This window comes from Ciconia boyciana, chromosome 1 (genome assembly GCF_034638445.1).
Source record: "Ciconia boyciana chromosome 1, ASM3463844v1, whole genome shotgun sequence".
Classification (NCBI taxonomy): domain Eukaryota; kingdom Metazoa; phylum Chordata; class Aves; order Ciconiiformes; family Ciconiidae; genus Ciconia; species Ciconia boyciana.
Window position 1 is genome coordinate 191,240,318 of NC_132934.1, and position 17,191 is coordinate 191,257,508.

Here is a 17,191-nt window from a genome sequence, read left to right on the forward strand (position 1 = left end):
GCCACAGGGCCAAACTCCTCCTTGCTTATTCTATCTCATGCCTCCCATATTTTGCATTGATTTATGCACAGCTGCTAAATTCAAAAGAGAAGAAACAGAGCTGCCCCAATTCATACTACGCAACTGCCAAGGGTTTGTGTGCTCTCCAGGAAGGCGGGAGATGTTGATTCCAAACTCCTTTGGCCCAGAACCCAGCTCTCCCACTTCCCACGAAAGTGCCTTTGCACCAGACAACGATGCAAAAAGAGGCCTTTTACGCATCTGTTCTCAGAATTGGGTTGTCAGTGTCACATGCCGAGAGCGCTGCCTACTATAAGCAGTATTCAAACACCTCTCTTTAGCCAGTTTTCCCAAGCACATTGCTGCCCAGCACAGACTCACTCTTTGAAAGCATGCCCCTCTGCTTAAAGTGTTAAGGACCGACAGTGGAAGTGCTGACTAACTCAGCCCAGCCAGGTGAGCATCTCTTCATGCACTGTGATGCTCAAGTCAGACCTGCAGTAACTGGTTTGAATACGGACCCGGTACCAATACCCAGAATGATTCCATTTACTGCAACGCTTAAGGGTCATCCATCCAACTGAGCAATTAGAGGACTGCAGCTTCATGGTTCTTGGTGTGGAAATCCTGGGAATTTGTAAAATAAAAGGGTCAGAAGTGCCAAACTAGAAAAGGCAGGTCAAAATCTAATCACCTTTTCCTTCCTCCTCTTAGGAAGGCAAGCGAGAGGAAACAACAACACGGAAGACAGAAGTCAGTAAATCAAAAGCTTTTATTGACATCCTTTCTCATTTGTGACCCTTTGTCATTTACTTTAATTGCACAGACCAAAATTAGTGATTGACTTTAATTTTTGTAAGTTACAACTTCTATAGCTTTTGCATTTTTATTAAGAGAAGATAAAATCATCGATAAGTCTCTACATGGACTCAAAGATAGGAAGCAACTTCTTACTAATCCTCATGCAAACTACTGACTGATTATTGGAGACTGAGGTTGAGTGTAATTTCAGGAAAAAGTTCACTCTTATGAGTATGTTAATCTAATAACAAGCTAATTTATAATCCTTTCACAACTGATGTAATTTTCATATATTAGATAATAATTATAGGCATATTAAGCAATATTAACATTATTAAACAACAATGAACAGCCTTCTTAATGTATACTATGGTAATACAAAATCTGAGTAATTTAAAGTGCCTTACCTAGAAAGAGAGCATAATCTTCCATTATAGCTTTTCTAAGCTTCTAGAATTTTTTGTCTTACAGGTCTGGAGTTTTTAAACAGACTAAATCTAGCATTCACATTTACAGAGGAATTTATGCTGATCCAAGAACTCCAGGGACACTTACACTTTCAAATCTTTTTCTATTATACCAACAAATTATGCCCATTTGGAAAAGGAGCTATTGCTTTATTGTGGTATTACCAAGGAAGCTGCTTTCTGAATGCACTGGATATATCTTGTGCAATGAGTTTTCCGAGAGACTAAAATGTATTGCTGCTGCTCTTCTCTATTTCTTGCTCTTTTGCAAGCATACACTAAACTGCTGATGTGGCTGGCACTAAGTATATATTTTATATGGGGAATATTATTACTGATAAAAATAAAATATATAAGTTATTCAATATGAATGACTGCTCATCTCCCCCTTGATGTATATAAATAAGCCACATCTAATATGAGTGTAAACTCAGGCAACTGTAGTAACTCTGTGGCACCCATACAACAACAAAGAGGGAAAACAAAAAGTGAAATGCTTCCAATGAAACAGCTTAAATTATCCTTTAAAAAAACCCCAACAAAAAAAAAACACCAACCCCAAAACACCCTAAATTCCTTTTACTAACTTTTTATTTCCTGAAGGTTTCGCTGCAACAAAGCTTTCCTAAAAGAAGAATATCTTTAATGAATTTGCAGAAAATTATCATAAGGCCCAACAGAGAGCAAGTGTCCTACTATATCTATTTTCCTCTTTTACTGGAAGCAAAGGTCCCCTAAATCATACCTCTCTATATAATTAGGGTTTCTACACAGAGCAGATTCAGCTTTGCACTGAAGAAGGAAATAAATGAAACCTTCACTCATGGCTTTCTACGCATCAGCCTAGAACAACTACACACCCTGGCTCTCCCACATAAATCCCAAGACAACCTGTGGCTGCCACAGGTGAACTTCACTATAATTTTTAGGAGCACCACTGCAGACACATAAACCACAAAAATCTCTTGGTGGATTACTGACTGAATAAATGCTTGTAATAGACCAGATGGACTTTTTCTGTACTTACAAAAAACCAAAACAAAAAACATGTACATGTGAAGGAGGAATGGCCATACTGCTGTGCAAACCATTTTCCTAACCTACATTGTTATTGGTCCCAGCCTTAAGAGATCAGCAAGTTTCAACTGATATAAGGATTCCTACGGAACGATTGCACTAAAACAAAATCCCTCCAGTAAAACAAAATTATACAAATAACTTAAAGCATTAATTTCCAGGTTATGTACATGCATGTAGTTCACATATTTCTTTTTGTTACAAAAAATACCAGAACTAGCAACAACAATAATGGATTCCAAAAAAGCACACAAGTTTTGCCTCAAAGATTTAATCAACAGGATTTGAAAAACAGCATCAAATATTCTAAAATTATTTATGAGCTGTAGAAGTGATGCACTTGAGACATTCAAAGTATATCAGTTGTATTAAAATTACAGTTATCAGCGTTTACTGATGAGAGGCTGAGAAAAAGAGTGAAAGAACAGGGGAAAGAGCAAATAAAAATATTGGTGAGGTCGTAAGAGACACTGGTTGAACCTCTAGTTGAAAAGATTATGTACAGCATGGAAAAAGCTTCTTTCTCCTTTTTCAAAGAGATTGCATGTTGTCACGGCCCATTTCCATTAGAGGAATACATTAAAATAATTTTTAATCTATATTCTATTTTCTGGCCTATAGAAGGTATTCAAAGACACAGGAAAGACTAGACTTCTGCCAAGCAGATTAAACAAAACCGCATTCCTACATATTTTAACTATACAGTTACACATCAAAATTCAAAACAGAAAAATAACTCGATGCAAATACTCAACAAATACAGAATTATGGATTCTGATAAATCTGGGGGAAGCAAGACTATGAAAGGAGTGCCTGAACTTGATGAGGAGATCTGTGTAGTATGGTTTCTGGATCCTTATATTCATTTGAAGGATCCATCACTGCTGCATATAACTCACTGTAAGCTCTGCAGACGAGTTCTGTTGATTGTTTTATTATCTGCTCTCTAAAAAAACAAAACAAAGACATAATTTGCAAATCGTAGGGAATATAACTGTATTACAAGGAATTAAAGATATATGCTAAAAATACACATTCAAAATCAGTGTCACTTACATTAAAAAGCCCTTTTACTTCAACTGTGAAAACAGCTTAAAGTTTTAAAACAAAAGAAGGCTTATTCATGTCTTTGTATTGTACATAGATAAACTCACATATATGATCCTGATAACCAAGAAATTAGCTTCTTTACTTCTGCAATCATGAAAAAAATAGTAGAAGGATTTAATCTGCATATATTAGTTTTTCACCTGCACTCCCCTGCATCTTTTAAACGACTGATAATCTTGGTGATCTACCTTCTCCCTCCTGTGGCTTCTTGCTGTCCTTTGTAAATACACACTTTTTTTTTCATCTACCAACAAATATATTCTATTTGCTTTATCTTGACAGCACCTGATTCCATAATCAGTCAGAAAAGAAGAGCTGAAAGTGATAGTGGTCAGAGATTTAAAACTTGCTACAGCCTTTTACCAAACAATGATATGAAGTCTGTGTCCTGTTATGTTTCTGGAACTAAATGAGTAACAATGCGGAGACTGGATGCTAAATTTAACTGGAAAGTTTAATATTTTTTGAAGACAAACTAATATTTTTACAGTGCCCATTGAAGCAGTTTGCTTTAACCACCATAGTGATGTGTTTACAGTTGCAGGTGCATTTTTATCTATCAGAAACAGTACTTACAACTATTTTACAGCCAAACCCATGCAAGTGGAACACCAGGAGAAGCTGAGGAAACCAAGGTAACCATGAATCCAGATTCAGCCCTGCTGTAATAATGCAGCAAAGGAACAAAGGCACCAAAACTGCATCCACTAAAATCAGGGCTGAATTCACTAACCGTTGGGAATTGGCAAGTTAAAGAAATCTCAAAGACCAAGTGCGTAGAACTTCCTCTTTTCAGGAAATATTACAAAACGGAAGCTATGAGAAAGAAGATTAAGAGACAAAACCTGCATTTTATTCTGATGCACAGTATCCCGTTTTTTGATGTACAGGATCAACTGCCAGTATTACTAGGTTATTAGAATACCTGAAAAAAAGACTGGCCTTATAATAGCAAATCTAGAAACACTGTTGCAAGGGAAATATATTCAAGGTGTTCAAGTAGAACAACTGTCTCTGATCACAGTCTGGGATCACTAAGCTACTGTAACATGACAATCTTCTAAAAAAGTACTGCACACAGAATTTGTATAGAACTAACTGTATTGCACCAAATAATATTAAATTAAAAGAAAAAGTTCATTAAAATATTCCAGAGGACTGAACAGCATCAAATGAGTCTTTCCATCAAATAATGTCAGTGTCATTAATCAGTACATTAGGATTTCAGTTGCCATAACAACATGATACATTTTATTGCTAACACAAATGGCAGCACTTTCTAAAAATAGTAATGCCAGCATTCAGTTTCTGTGATCCAACACAAATGAAAAGAGCTTTTCAAGACCAACAACCACATAAATAAATAGCTTAGAATTTTTTAAATGAGCAAAGGAATTTGAAAGACAAGAGCATGCACTGGCAAATGTTGGAAGGAACGTTCTTCATAGTCGTAAAGCTTCAATGATATTGCCAGTGAGTATATAATACACCGGTCCCTTATCAAAAGCATATGGTCTGATTTTGAGAACCAAAGAACTCTTGGGTTCCTGCTCAACTGTTGGAACAGTAGATCACAGTTATGTGATTTCAAGGAAGACGTCTTCAAAACTGACATCAAACGCCTGCAAAACTAACTTGAAAATTTCAACTACTATAGCCAGAAACTAAAATTATAGTACTGGTTAAATGTTTTGCTTGAATATTGAGAAACTTCTGAATTTTGAAGGTTTATTTACTACAGAAAATATTGACTATTAAGACTGTGATTCGACAAGCATGCGCCTCTGTAAATAGTTATCTTAACTTCAAAAGGATTGCTTGTATTTAAAGCTACATGTTTGAAGGCTAATGAGCTAACACTTTTTTTTTTTTTTAATTCTGAGCAGAACCTGACCTATAGTGTTGAGTTATAGCAGGTTAATAAACTCCTGCATGTTAGCAGAGCTGTAGCAGTTATAGCAATCATCCTCAGACAGGCTCCCCCCTCACCTCTCAGCTGCCCACTGTTGCAAGATAACATGAATTGGGCTTAAATTGCGCTGAGAGTTTTAAAAAGCTTATCAATGGGATAAGGCTAGGACTGCATACGTGACCAGTTTATCTTGGTTAATCTGACAGAAGAAGTGATTACGTCAAAGTAATTTCACTGTGCCTGAGTCTTTATGGTAGCATAAAGTCTACCTCTGAAAAATTGCTTCTGTGTTAGCAGTGAAAAATTGAGGCTTTCAAAATACATTTACCATTATTATGATTTTTAAATAGACCTACATTAAAAAAAAATACTAAGAGCTAAAATACAGGTTTAACAGCTTGACACCTAGAAGCAGAAGCTGCAATGCTTCACTGACACTACTGCTCAAGCTACCAGGTTTGATCCATACTGGAGCAGAACAGCTCTCACACAACAGGGTCAGCTCTGCTGGCTGAGCTGCAGGAATGGTAACCCTAGCAGAGAGACTCAGTGAACTACTAAAAAGCACCAACATCCCCCATGCCAAGCTACACACCAGGTATGTGGCATGAAACTGGAAGTCTTTGGATGAGGAGAACCCGAGCAATACAACAGGAGAACCTGGCAGTTCCACTAGCTGATCATTGTAGGTCCCTTCCAACTGAACTATTCTATTCTATTCTAATAAATTCCCCAACAATAAATATTTTCCCTTGACATATGTCATTTTTTAATTGCAAGATGCTGTAATACAATCCCGCTGAGGACAGGTACTAGTAATGAGACTTCAAATATTGTTGCATTACATAAAATGTGATGTGCTAGTCCCAATTTCTGGTATATTCTGTAACCTGCATTCTTCACAAAAGCATGAAAAATAATGTCAAGAAAAGTTTTTGATCAGTGCAGCATATAATTCTCTAAATTTAAGTACTACAAAATGCCTTCATATGGTTCACATTTAGTTGGAAAGAAATTTGTGGCACTTTCCCTAGCCTTAGGGATCAGTTATATTCAAGAAACAAGAGAAGAGATAAATAATAGCGTTCTCGCTTCCGTACTTCAAAGAAGAAATCACTATAGAAAATCATATTAAGTGAAAAGTAAAGTAACCTCAGCACAATGTTCAATGAGACCGAATGCCAATACTCTACAGAAGACAACAAAGTTGAAAATTCTAGACCTGATGGAGCAGCGGGGATAAAAGAAATCTTGAGTGGAAAATTACATATTTGATCTGTCTTTGGAATGCTTACAAAATAGTTCTAAAACAATTTACAACTAAGTTGACAAAAAACTGCCGACACAGCGGAACATGTTCAAAATAGATGAATATAATTCATTTTGATGGTGTCCATTAAATCAAGAGTAACTGCTTCAGAAAGTTACAGAATTACATATTCCTCACTGCTTCTTCAAAAGAGGAGAATCGGAACCAAACTGAATTGTGACCTGAAGGACAATGCAAATATGATCACAGCTGATAACTTGAATTCTCCTCATGATCCACTAAAACCTAATCAAATTAATCTTTCTGATCATTTTGCAGGCATAATAGAAATTCAAAGGTAAGGTACTTACTTCACAGTGGCACTCAGAAGGAAATTCAGCTGGGACATTAAGAGACTATCTGGAGCAGACAGATAGCGATCAAACTGAGCCTAGGGGGGTGGGGGGGAAGAGAATATGAGATCAACATATTAAGAACTTGCTGTTATATGAAAATAGGTGAAAACACAGATCTCTGAAAAGTGATTACATTAAAATGGCACCTTCTTATTTGATAAAATTTTCTCTTTTTATGTATTTAAGATAGACCCTTACATAATACACAAATGTTTAAGGTGGAACTTAATTGTCCAAACCAAATGTCTAACTTCAGCACCTCTGTCACCAAAATTTTCAGTTTCTGACTCTAAGAAGTACGGGTGGAGGGGCAAATAAAGAGAATCCAGCTTCCATAATTACCCATCTAAGTTTCCTATGCAGCTGATGCATGTATGCATGCACCTCTGAAGATGACACCTAGTCTATTCAGTGCAGAGGGAACACAGTAGCCTCCAGACAGAAATCTAGTCTGTCCAAGTTAGACAGGTTGCATGTTTCTTTTTACACGTTTCTTTTTACTTTTTGGCAGGGAGTCACTGCTTAATAATCTAATGAGCACTTATGTTGGGAAAAACAAGAGCAAGGGACCTAGCTCAGGCTCCTTGAACTGCTTCTAGGCCTACTTCAGCTCCCCCACATAATATAGTGAAAAAAATTGTGGTGCTTTGATTCAAGTAGTTTGGAGAGGAAAACGCCAAGAAAGAACATTACTGCTGTCTTCAACTATCTATCAGAGAAGTTGGGGATGCCCCATCCCTGGAAGTGTTCAAGGTCAGGTTGGACAGGGCTTTGAGCAACCTGATCTAGTGCAAGATGTCCCTGCCCATGGCAGGACGGCTGGACTACATGATCTCTAAAGGCCCCTTCCAATCCAAACCATTCTATGATCAAATGGGTGACTATAGAGAAGATGGAGCCAGGTCTTCTCACAGGTGAAAACATGAGGAATAGTGAACACATACTACACTACGGAAAATTCTGATTAGATAGTAGAGGAAAAACTCTCACCAGGAGTGTCATCAAACACTGAACAGGTTACCCAGAAAAGCTGTATAATCGCCATCCTTGGAATTACTCACTCAGGCAAGGCCCTAGGCAACTTTATCTAATGATGGCAACCTTCCTGAACACTGGATGAATCTTCTCAAGCTGGTAAACCCTAAAATCCACATCCATCCATCATTTAAACGTGCAAAAAGTGGGCACAAATGACTAATGAAGTCACTCACAGTTCTCACAAATTAACTTTTTGGGGTTACCTGCCCCCATTTGGAAAGTAAGGGAAGAGAGGTATGGACTTTACTAGAACAGCATTTGTAAGCACATATGAACAACTTAAAAGGCTGGCACCTAGAAAACTTTCAGGTTAAGTTGGGAGGCTGTGAATCTGCTTGCAAGAACTCCCTCTATATGGTTTAAATCCTGGGAAGCCAACAGATTAGGCTGATAGATGGGATTTTTGTGGGTTTGATTCCAGCATACTAGGTTCCATTCTGATTAAAGTGTGTGCACACAAGCAGACATTAAACAAAGTAATGAAGAAAATAAAACAGTTGGATTCTTCTCTAACTATTCAAGTGAAATTATTATGTACCGCTATAGATAACAGAGTTACATATATATAATTTAAAGAGATGGTCCCCAAGCTGCAGTCTTTAAATTCCTCGTTGGTCTACAAGACCATGATAAATAGAAGATATTTTAAATGCAAAATTTATAAATATTGATAAGAATGCATGCTGATCTGAGTAAACCACCGAGTGCTCTGTGCCAGGGCTCTGTTCATCCAATCAGCTTGGGAGTCACCAGTTTAAAACTTGAACAGAGGAAAACAGGCTACACTGACACAATTAGGATGGATTCAATATATAATTTTTAAAAAAACTTTTTTTAAAGAAAATTTCTTTTAAAAAGACCTTTTTTGTGGGGTATACACATACTTCTGGATGAGCGGGCCTTATTTACAGTTAAACTTTCAGAATAAAGCTAAACTTGTCTAAGCGAGAAGAGTGACAGATCATATATTATTGCCTACTGAACTGTGATATTGCTATCTCTATGCAAAATAGCCTTCACACACTCTTGATAATTTGTTTTAAAATATATTGTAGCTTTCAACTTTAAAAAAATGTATGTGACACATGCCCAGCACCTAACTTCTGAGTTTAGCTGAACTATTTGCATAAAATCAAAGCCTTAGGACTAAAATTATAAATGATAGCAGAACCTATATTTCAAAGCACGCGGGCAAAAAAGAAACTTTGGTGATTAAAACTAATTAGAGCTAAATATTTGCTTTTAGCAATTTAAGATGACTCATGGGATAGCATTCTTGTAAGTAAAGTTCTGTTTCTCAAGGCTTAGAAACTAATATTCTATTACTACACATTCATAAATTTGTGTATTTATTACTTCAAGTGGTCAAATTACTACAAATGAAGAAAGTATTCCCAGACAGGTAATTTAGCTATTCTTAAAGAGTATGACTGGTTAGATGAATATCTACTACATCACATAATTAATAGTATTCTTTCCCATGTCACAGCATCACCACCATAATATGAAATTGTAAAATGCTTACCATTGCAACCTTCAGGGACATGGAATCCATACTTGGCAAATTTGAAAGAGGACCCTAAGAATGAGTAGTCAAAGGGAGGGGGAGGAAAAAAGGTCATATTAGCATATGGAAAAAGATATGAAATAATAAATTCTACAATCAGTTCAGTACTAAATTGTTATTTGGTCCTGCTACAGGATCTTAAATGTTTGGAAACTGAATCACCATATCAATACTGAAATGCTGTAACAGTTCATTTGTATTCTACCACTCTCTTAAATTAAAAACTCAGAATACTCAGTTCTTAGTATGTCCTTTCAAGGCCTTTTCTTCCTTCTTCACCATTTAAATGATAAACTCCAATAAAAAGCCTTCCACAAGGTCTAGGATAAAAACTGAACTGCAAACTGGCCACATCCCCTTGGTGTTCCAGAATTGCAGAGGACAACTTCCCTCTATTCATCTGTTCCGGGACCGTGCAGAATTCAAGCCTGCTTCCCAGTAAATCTTCTGTGCTGGTATGGCATTACAATGTATACATGCTGCCTAACGCCCTAGCAAATCCAGTGACAACGTCACCTCTGCCGCCAGGCAGCTGGACAGATATAAATAAAAATTGCTACATTCCATTAACAATCTGCCCTGGTTGATTTGAAATTGGTTTTAGAACAGGAGATAGGCTCATGAATAGGAAACCAAGCTGAGTTATTAATCAGATTATTTATACATTTATTTATTCATCTTTATACATAAAAATCTGTTGAGTTTGGGCACTTTATGCAAAATTATTGGCTGAAGAAACAACATGAAGCTCTCCAACAGAGTTCTGCTTTCTCCAGAAGACACTGTTCTTCACCTTCATAAAAGATCACAGAAGGACATAGGCACAGCTGAAGAGAAGAAGGGCTGTATTAACAACTAACAACTGTGGTTCACAAGAAACGAAGAGCATGACCTCTGAATTCCAGTTTTCAGCTCACTCTAAGAAATCTCAAGTTTTCACGTTTAGAATCTTACTGTCTTGGTGCTAGAATAGCTAGAGCACTGAATAAGGACAAAAGAAGAAATTATTTCAAATTACTACTAAACTCAGCTGCCAATTTTTCACAGAAGAAAAAATCAGTCATTATCTAATGCATGCAGGGTATCTATCCACTCCATGTATGGTGCTATAGCATGCAATGGAAGAAACCTGAATGCTACATGCACAGCAGGTCCAATATGTTCTAGGTGTCATGGAAGTGGTATACATACTCAGTATTTGTGTTTTAAAGCCATCTTGACTCTTGACACTTTGAGGCATATTAAACTACCTATACAGTTATTCTGAGAACGTACAGGATGTCTGTGGTGTACGGAGCCTGTTGATGGTACACAGATAAGCTGCACAGAAGGACTGTTGCATACCAAACCCACTAGGCTTGCTGAACATACAGTGTAGGGGAAATCTGTAGTTGCAAGGTGCCTTTGGCTAATAGTCCTGGTCCCATGTGAAAAATCAACAGATGTTACTGAGCTTTGGCTCCTAGAGGAAGCTTAATTTGCAAAAATATTAGTGACAAAATTCTTCCAGTTGGCAAGTATGCAGTACCTCCTGAACGTGTACATTACATAAGCTTACCTGTTCCGGCTTGTGTTGCTGCACAGAGTTATATATGTAACTCAGACCAGCTCTTGTTAACACATAGGAAGCTTGTTCATTTATGAGTGTATCTAAGTGAGCTTCAATCTGAAATTTTAAGCATAAGGTATATATAAAATGTGCATGAGAATATTAAATAGAACAAGCTCTGTGGTTAAATGGTCTAGAAATATGAATAGGAAGAAAATACAAAAATAAGAAGGAGAGTGATCAACAAACAAGGAAAAACCACAAATGCATACAGCATAATTATTTTACATTTTCCGTTTACATCTTCCATATTACAAGGAGCCAATAATAAAAATATAAATATATTCTTTCATGTCTGACTAACAGAAGAACCTATTTTTTTCGTATTTGTAAATTCAACAGCACCAGAAGTTAAGAATACTAAAGCTCTAATCTTAAAAATTGCTATTTCATTTTATTTTGTTATAGTTCTTTGAAAATATGTGATAAAAATCATCCAACTCTTACTGAAAATATTGACAATAGCATGGTGGTTTTATAATAAAAAAGAGAGTCTTTCACAACGAAAATAAAACTGAAACTAAATCACAATCGGTCATGATTTTAAATTCAATACTGATAAACATGTATTTGAAAAAAGTTAACTGAAAGAACAATAGACAATGAAATTACAGCAATCAGTTTTGCTTTAATTATCTTCATATGAAAAAAAGTCATAAACGTATTTTACATTCTTAGTATAATCTTCACTTTGCAGAGAAACCTAATCAATAAATCCAGTCACAGCAGCAGCAATAATTTTTTTAGTTTGAGTAGTCTTGGAAAGATATTTGGGTATATATACATTAGTACTTCATTTTTACAGATAACTACCCCACATTTCATTTATTTTTCTTCCAATCCTAAGAAAAGCAAAAATTTATAATATATCAAACTCTAGTAAAATGTAAGACTTCCATGTCTGATATTTTAAGAGTTCACCTTTTCACTTCCTAAAATTGTTTAGAAAAACACACTTTTCTTTTTAAATCAGGAGGGAAATCTTAATATTTCAATTTGGAGATTTTAACTGTCTTAGAGAGTTCTTTTTTCTATGAAGAATGTTTCTCTTATTAAATATGCCATTCTAACTCCACTTTAATAACCTACTTATGTATAATCTTAAAGTTATTTTTTCAGTCTGTTCCTGTATTTGCAATACGTCTGAAGAAGGTAAATGGTATTAAATGCATATCCTTCAGTTCTACTGCTTATTTGAAGAATAAATCAGTTGCAACATTTACTGTGAAAAAGAAACTCTGATAATGGAAATTAGAAATGCCCCAGACGGTTTGGTGGGGTTGTCTGTTTGTTTGTCTCAGAGCTAAAAGGTGCTAGAAATTCTAATTAGGAGTAGAAAGCAAAAAATGGCTCACAGCCAATCTTTACTGATGCCTTCAAATAAGAAGTTGTGACCTCCTTCCAAGCCCCCCAGGTCCAAGAGCTCTCCTGAGATATATTGCAGAGATGTTCATGTAGCAAAAATATAAATGGGCAGTGCCTAAGTTTTCCCAAGTCAACGGTATATAAACTACATTTCCATTTCAAAATGGTACCACGTATGAACTACTATCCTGGCACGTTAGGTGAAACCAAACAAATGAGAAAAGAAAGGCAGAAAGAAAGACTGTAGTAGTAACTTCAGCTATACTATATTCTAGTACAAACTAGATGATGATCTAGTATTAACTATATGATGGAACATAGTCAGCCATTTGACTGAGCTTTCAACTTCCATTTGCTTCTTCTCACACAGTTTGCAGATAAATATTAGAATGATTAGGATAATGAAAATGTTCACTGATATGGGTTTATCTGCAACCAAACTAAACCAAAACAAATCTTCTAATCATTTTTTTGTCTGCTTAAAATGAAAGATGCTGCGTACCATAAGCTCTGATACCTGCTATTTGCTTATGGTCTCTGATAAGAGGCCCTCTTATCCCATTTCCCTGATTTAGAATTGACCCAAAGCCAACATTATCAAAGATAAATACGTTAACATCACAACTTATACTCTGCAAAAGATCAGTAATAAGTTCATTTTCTTTGGGGGCTGTTAAAGCTTACCTGAAACTGTAACATTTCTAGACGTTTGTCAGTGAATTCAAAGAGAGCCAAAGTAGTCTTCATCATATAAAGCGAATTTACCATGAAGGTTGCCATATCAGCTGTGCCCAGATTACTAGCAGACATCGTACACATCTGTAACAACGGATCTAGCACACAAGACAGAACCTAAAATAGCAAACACACAGAAAAGAGGGAGGGAAGGGAGGAAATCATGTCACACGAGGCTTCTAAGCTCATTCTGTCTCTATCACATATTTATTCCCCAAAGCAGAATAAAGAGAAATGAGAGTTTCCAACTGTGAAAGCAGTTTTCTGCTGGATTTGTCAGCAGGTGATCAGCTACCATAGTGATGGGAAAAGCATAAAAACCTGAGAAGAACAGATTCCAACCTAGCAGGAGGAAGAGTAATCCAGATTAGATAATTGGTAATTGTGCAATCTTGAGGGTGTATTTACTTAATGGAGTAGTAATTGGATAACAGAATTTAGATACTGCGTTAAGAGTAGCACTCCATACTGTACTGTAATTATCCACTTTGTTAGTCACCCTCTTATTCGCATTACAAACTCAGGTTTGGTAGAAAGCTCCAAAATGGGACCAGACAAAAAGATTAATATTTCACCCACCTCTTGTGTACCGAGACTAACTTAACATATCCTTTTTTTTCCCCTCCTCTTCAGAGCAGTCAAACATTCTTATACCTGCACAAAGTCAGCTTGACGGGCATCCAGTGGAACAACAGATGAGTCATGAGATGCCAGAACCTCCCGTAGCAAGTTAAGTGTCTGATTTAGTGCAGAGCTTGGGCCAAGATCAGGAGGTGGGAGTTCAACCTGAAGAACAAGATCATCTGTTTGTGGTTTTGGGTTTTTTTATTTCATTTACAGCAAACACCATCCAATCTGTTAGCACAAATGCAACCAGCTAATAATAAAATTACATGTAGCCATGCAGAGAAGACCTTTAATTTGACACTGGACAAATGCATGTTTCACAGTAATTGCCTGCAACTTTCAGCACAACCATCCCATTCAGTGACAAACAAGCAAAACTGAATTTCTCCTTTCATATAGACTATGCCTATTTTAGAATCTAGAGAAAACCAAACTCTGCCATTTTTGGTAGTAAAAAAATACATTTGCTAGATTAGGTGCCAAAGAATAGCCACATTGTTGGCACCACTGAGTTCACTTTGAGCAGGACACCCCAGAATCTAGTGCAGGCAGAGCTCTGGGATATTAGGGCCACATTGCAGCAGCTGAATGAAGTCATCTTCTTGACAAGGCTGCGCAGTCCCTATCATGCTGAGTGTGAGAGCTGCAGTCACAAATGCAACAGTCTGAATCCCTACCAAGTTTGTACCTTAAATTACCAGTACACAAATGAACTGTGCACCAGGTAACTCAAGTACACCTACATAAACTGCAACAATACCTCAAGAACTGGAATGCAGGCCTACCTCAAAGATGAGAAGTAGGAATCACAGATGTTTAAAAAACAGAAAGAAGAAAAGTTTGTAAATCTTAGAGAAAAAACTACACTTTCCGAGTCAAATTATGAAAAGCTGGAGCACCTGAAATGAACTGAAATCCTATCCTATTTTTAACACAGGCTCACATACTTTAGCCCTTCTTTGTAACAGGCAAATACCCATTAAACGCTTCATAAAATGTTTATATAAAATAAAACCTAGCAAATCTCTTTTTCCCAACTCACATTCCTCAGGCTCCACTCCAGACGTAGTTGCACCTTCTTGTCTTCAATGCTGCCTCAAACTGGCTTCCTGCTGCCTCCAGACCCCTAATACAACCCAGGCTGCTGGCCTCGTTTCCTTCTGCCAACAATCCTCTTCCCACCTTCCTGTGTCCTGCCTATCCAAGGGCAAACACAGATCTGGCTGGATCACATGGGAGTAAGGAGACGCCCAGCAATACAGAATAAGATAATGCTTCAAGGCATAATCTCTTTCCAGAAGGACACAGGGAGAACTAAGTTTGGCTGGGACTGGGACTGGCCTGTGCGTCTCACTCAAGGTGTCTGGGCACAGCAGAGCAAAGCAGTGTGCGCTTCTGCAATGAACTTAAGACTCCAGCTCAACAAGAAGAGAAGGCAGCTTTGGATGGACTTCCAAGCCACAGGCAACACATTCCATACCTTCCCAAATGAGAACTACTGATTAACAGCATAACAACATGGATGTCTGAGTCTTCAAGGAAGAAAAAAAAAAAAATCAGAGGGGCAGAGGCTGATGGCCAAAGAGACCAAGAAGGAGAGCATAACAGGCATTTTCAAAGTGGAGCATTACGGTCTTCTGGAAATGAATCTGTATCTAATGAACACGCCACCAGAGAAAGAAGAAACAACTCTCTCTCTGGAGCCAGGCCTAGCTTTCACACTTTGTGTGTTTCGAAACATTTGAGATACCGTACATGTCCCCCCAGTGTTATCAAGACAGATAAACCAAAAACTTTTTTGCATCCTTCTGAATACAAAGTGCTCCTCTATTCTGACTTTCCAAGAGACAGTATACTGAATTCGAGGAATTAATGGAAAACTAAATCTAATAGGTTCAGAGAACAGTTTTTGTTCAGCTTAAGCAGTCTTGAAAGCATAAAACAAATATTTGAGCAATGAAGCTACAGTAATTCAGAAAGAGGCACTTATTCAGTGCTGATTAGTAGTGAAGTTTACTGAAATGTACAGCACTGAGTGACTTTCTTCTTGTTTACTCTTGTTATTATTAGGGGTATTGATTGTGCCCTGAACACACTGTTCTTAGACCTGAACTGGACCGTGTTCAGGGATATTTTGGCATTAATTTGAGACTAGAGTTTGATGGAGTTTTCACTTCCAACACACACATAGATCATGGCAATGATAATTTCAGGCTTCTTTGCACAGAATTTTTGTCTCCTGAAGTAGCTGATGGTCAGAAGCTTCTAAATTAGCTTCATCTTTCATTTAATATGTTCTTTTAAAGTCCACTGTCTTCTAGATGGGAGCAAGGAACAACATTACGGAAGAAGAAAATACGGCAAGGAAAAAAGGTTTAGATCGTTAGATTCTATTGGGGTTAGCTTGAAATTCCTGACTACTGCAATAGAGGCAGAATTATCAGTAAGTGGAAGGAAAATTAAAGCAGTGCTATATTCATTTTGAAAATTCGAACTTTTTGCACATGAATATAGATTGGGGTTTTTTTCGGAATTAAAAAGAAAAATTTAAAAACAGATATATCTAATTTATAGAGGAACCTACTGTCTTCGTGAGCAGTAAATCACTATTCTAATAAAAAAAATTGATGCCCTGAATGTTTTACGTGCATTAAAAGTTAATTATAATTGATCCTATTTCCAGAAACATAGATTTGAAATGCATGCTGAATTCTACTTTTGAAGTACCTGCTTCAGATGCAAGCCAAAGAGCTACAGGTAGCCACAGGAGCTACCTAAATAATTATCAGAAAAGTTCTGTAGCAGCTAGTTGAAGAGCATTAAAACATACTCTAACACAGTATTAAGTGTCTAATCAGTTCTAACCAGCAGTTCAGTCATGCACAAACAAGGCCAACCAGCTGTTCTGCCTTTCAAAGAAAACAAGATGAAATTCCTAATTTTTAAAATCCAATATACAAAACTGAAATGAATTCTCCTAAAATTACAATGGACACTAAAAGTTGTACATAAGGTTTAGTATAAAAGGTTGCATCTTCATTTAAAGTTCTGCATATCAATCAGTGGGGAATAGTTACTAAGCCAGTAATCTTCCAAATAGACAATCCAGAGCAGGCTTCTCTGTCTATGAGAGCAAGTAGCTCAAAGGATGTCTTGAGGGATTTAACAAACAGCAAAGGAAAATACAGGAAAAAGAAAAGGCAGTATCAACAATCAAG

The 17,191-nt window shown here is 36.9% G+C and overlaps 1 protein-coding gene across 1 annotated transcript in view; it reads right to left on the minus strand.

Moving 5' to 3' along the window:
* Window positions 1–754: 754 nt before the first annotated feature.
* The window catches only part of COG6 (component of oligomeric golgi complex 6), a 59,129-nt gene continuing 42,692 nt past the window's right edge, over window positions 755–17,191 (minus strand). The window contains exons 14-19 of the mRNA XM_072850308.1: window positions 14,001–14,132; window positions 13,296–13,463; window positions 11,196–11,303; window positions 9,596–9,649; window positions 6,988–7,067; window positions 755–3,291 (exon numbers count right to left, since the gene is read on the minus strand). Coding sequence (XP_072706409.1) covers window positions 3,144–3,291; window positions 6,988–7,067; window positions 9,596–9,649; window positions 11,196–11,303; window positions 13,296–13,463; window positions 14,001–14,132 — 690 coding nt within the window. The 3' untranslated portion in view covers window positions 755–3,143. The remainder of the gene's footprint in view (window positions 3,292–6,987; window positions 7,068–9,595; window positions 9,650–11,195; window positions 11,304–13,295; window positions 13,464–14,000; window positions 14,133–17,191) is intronic.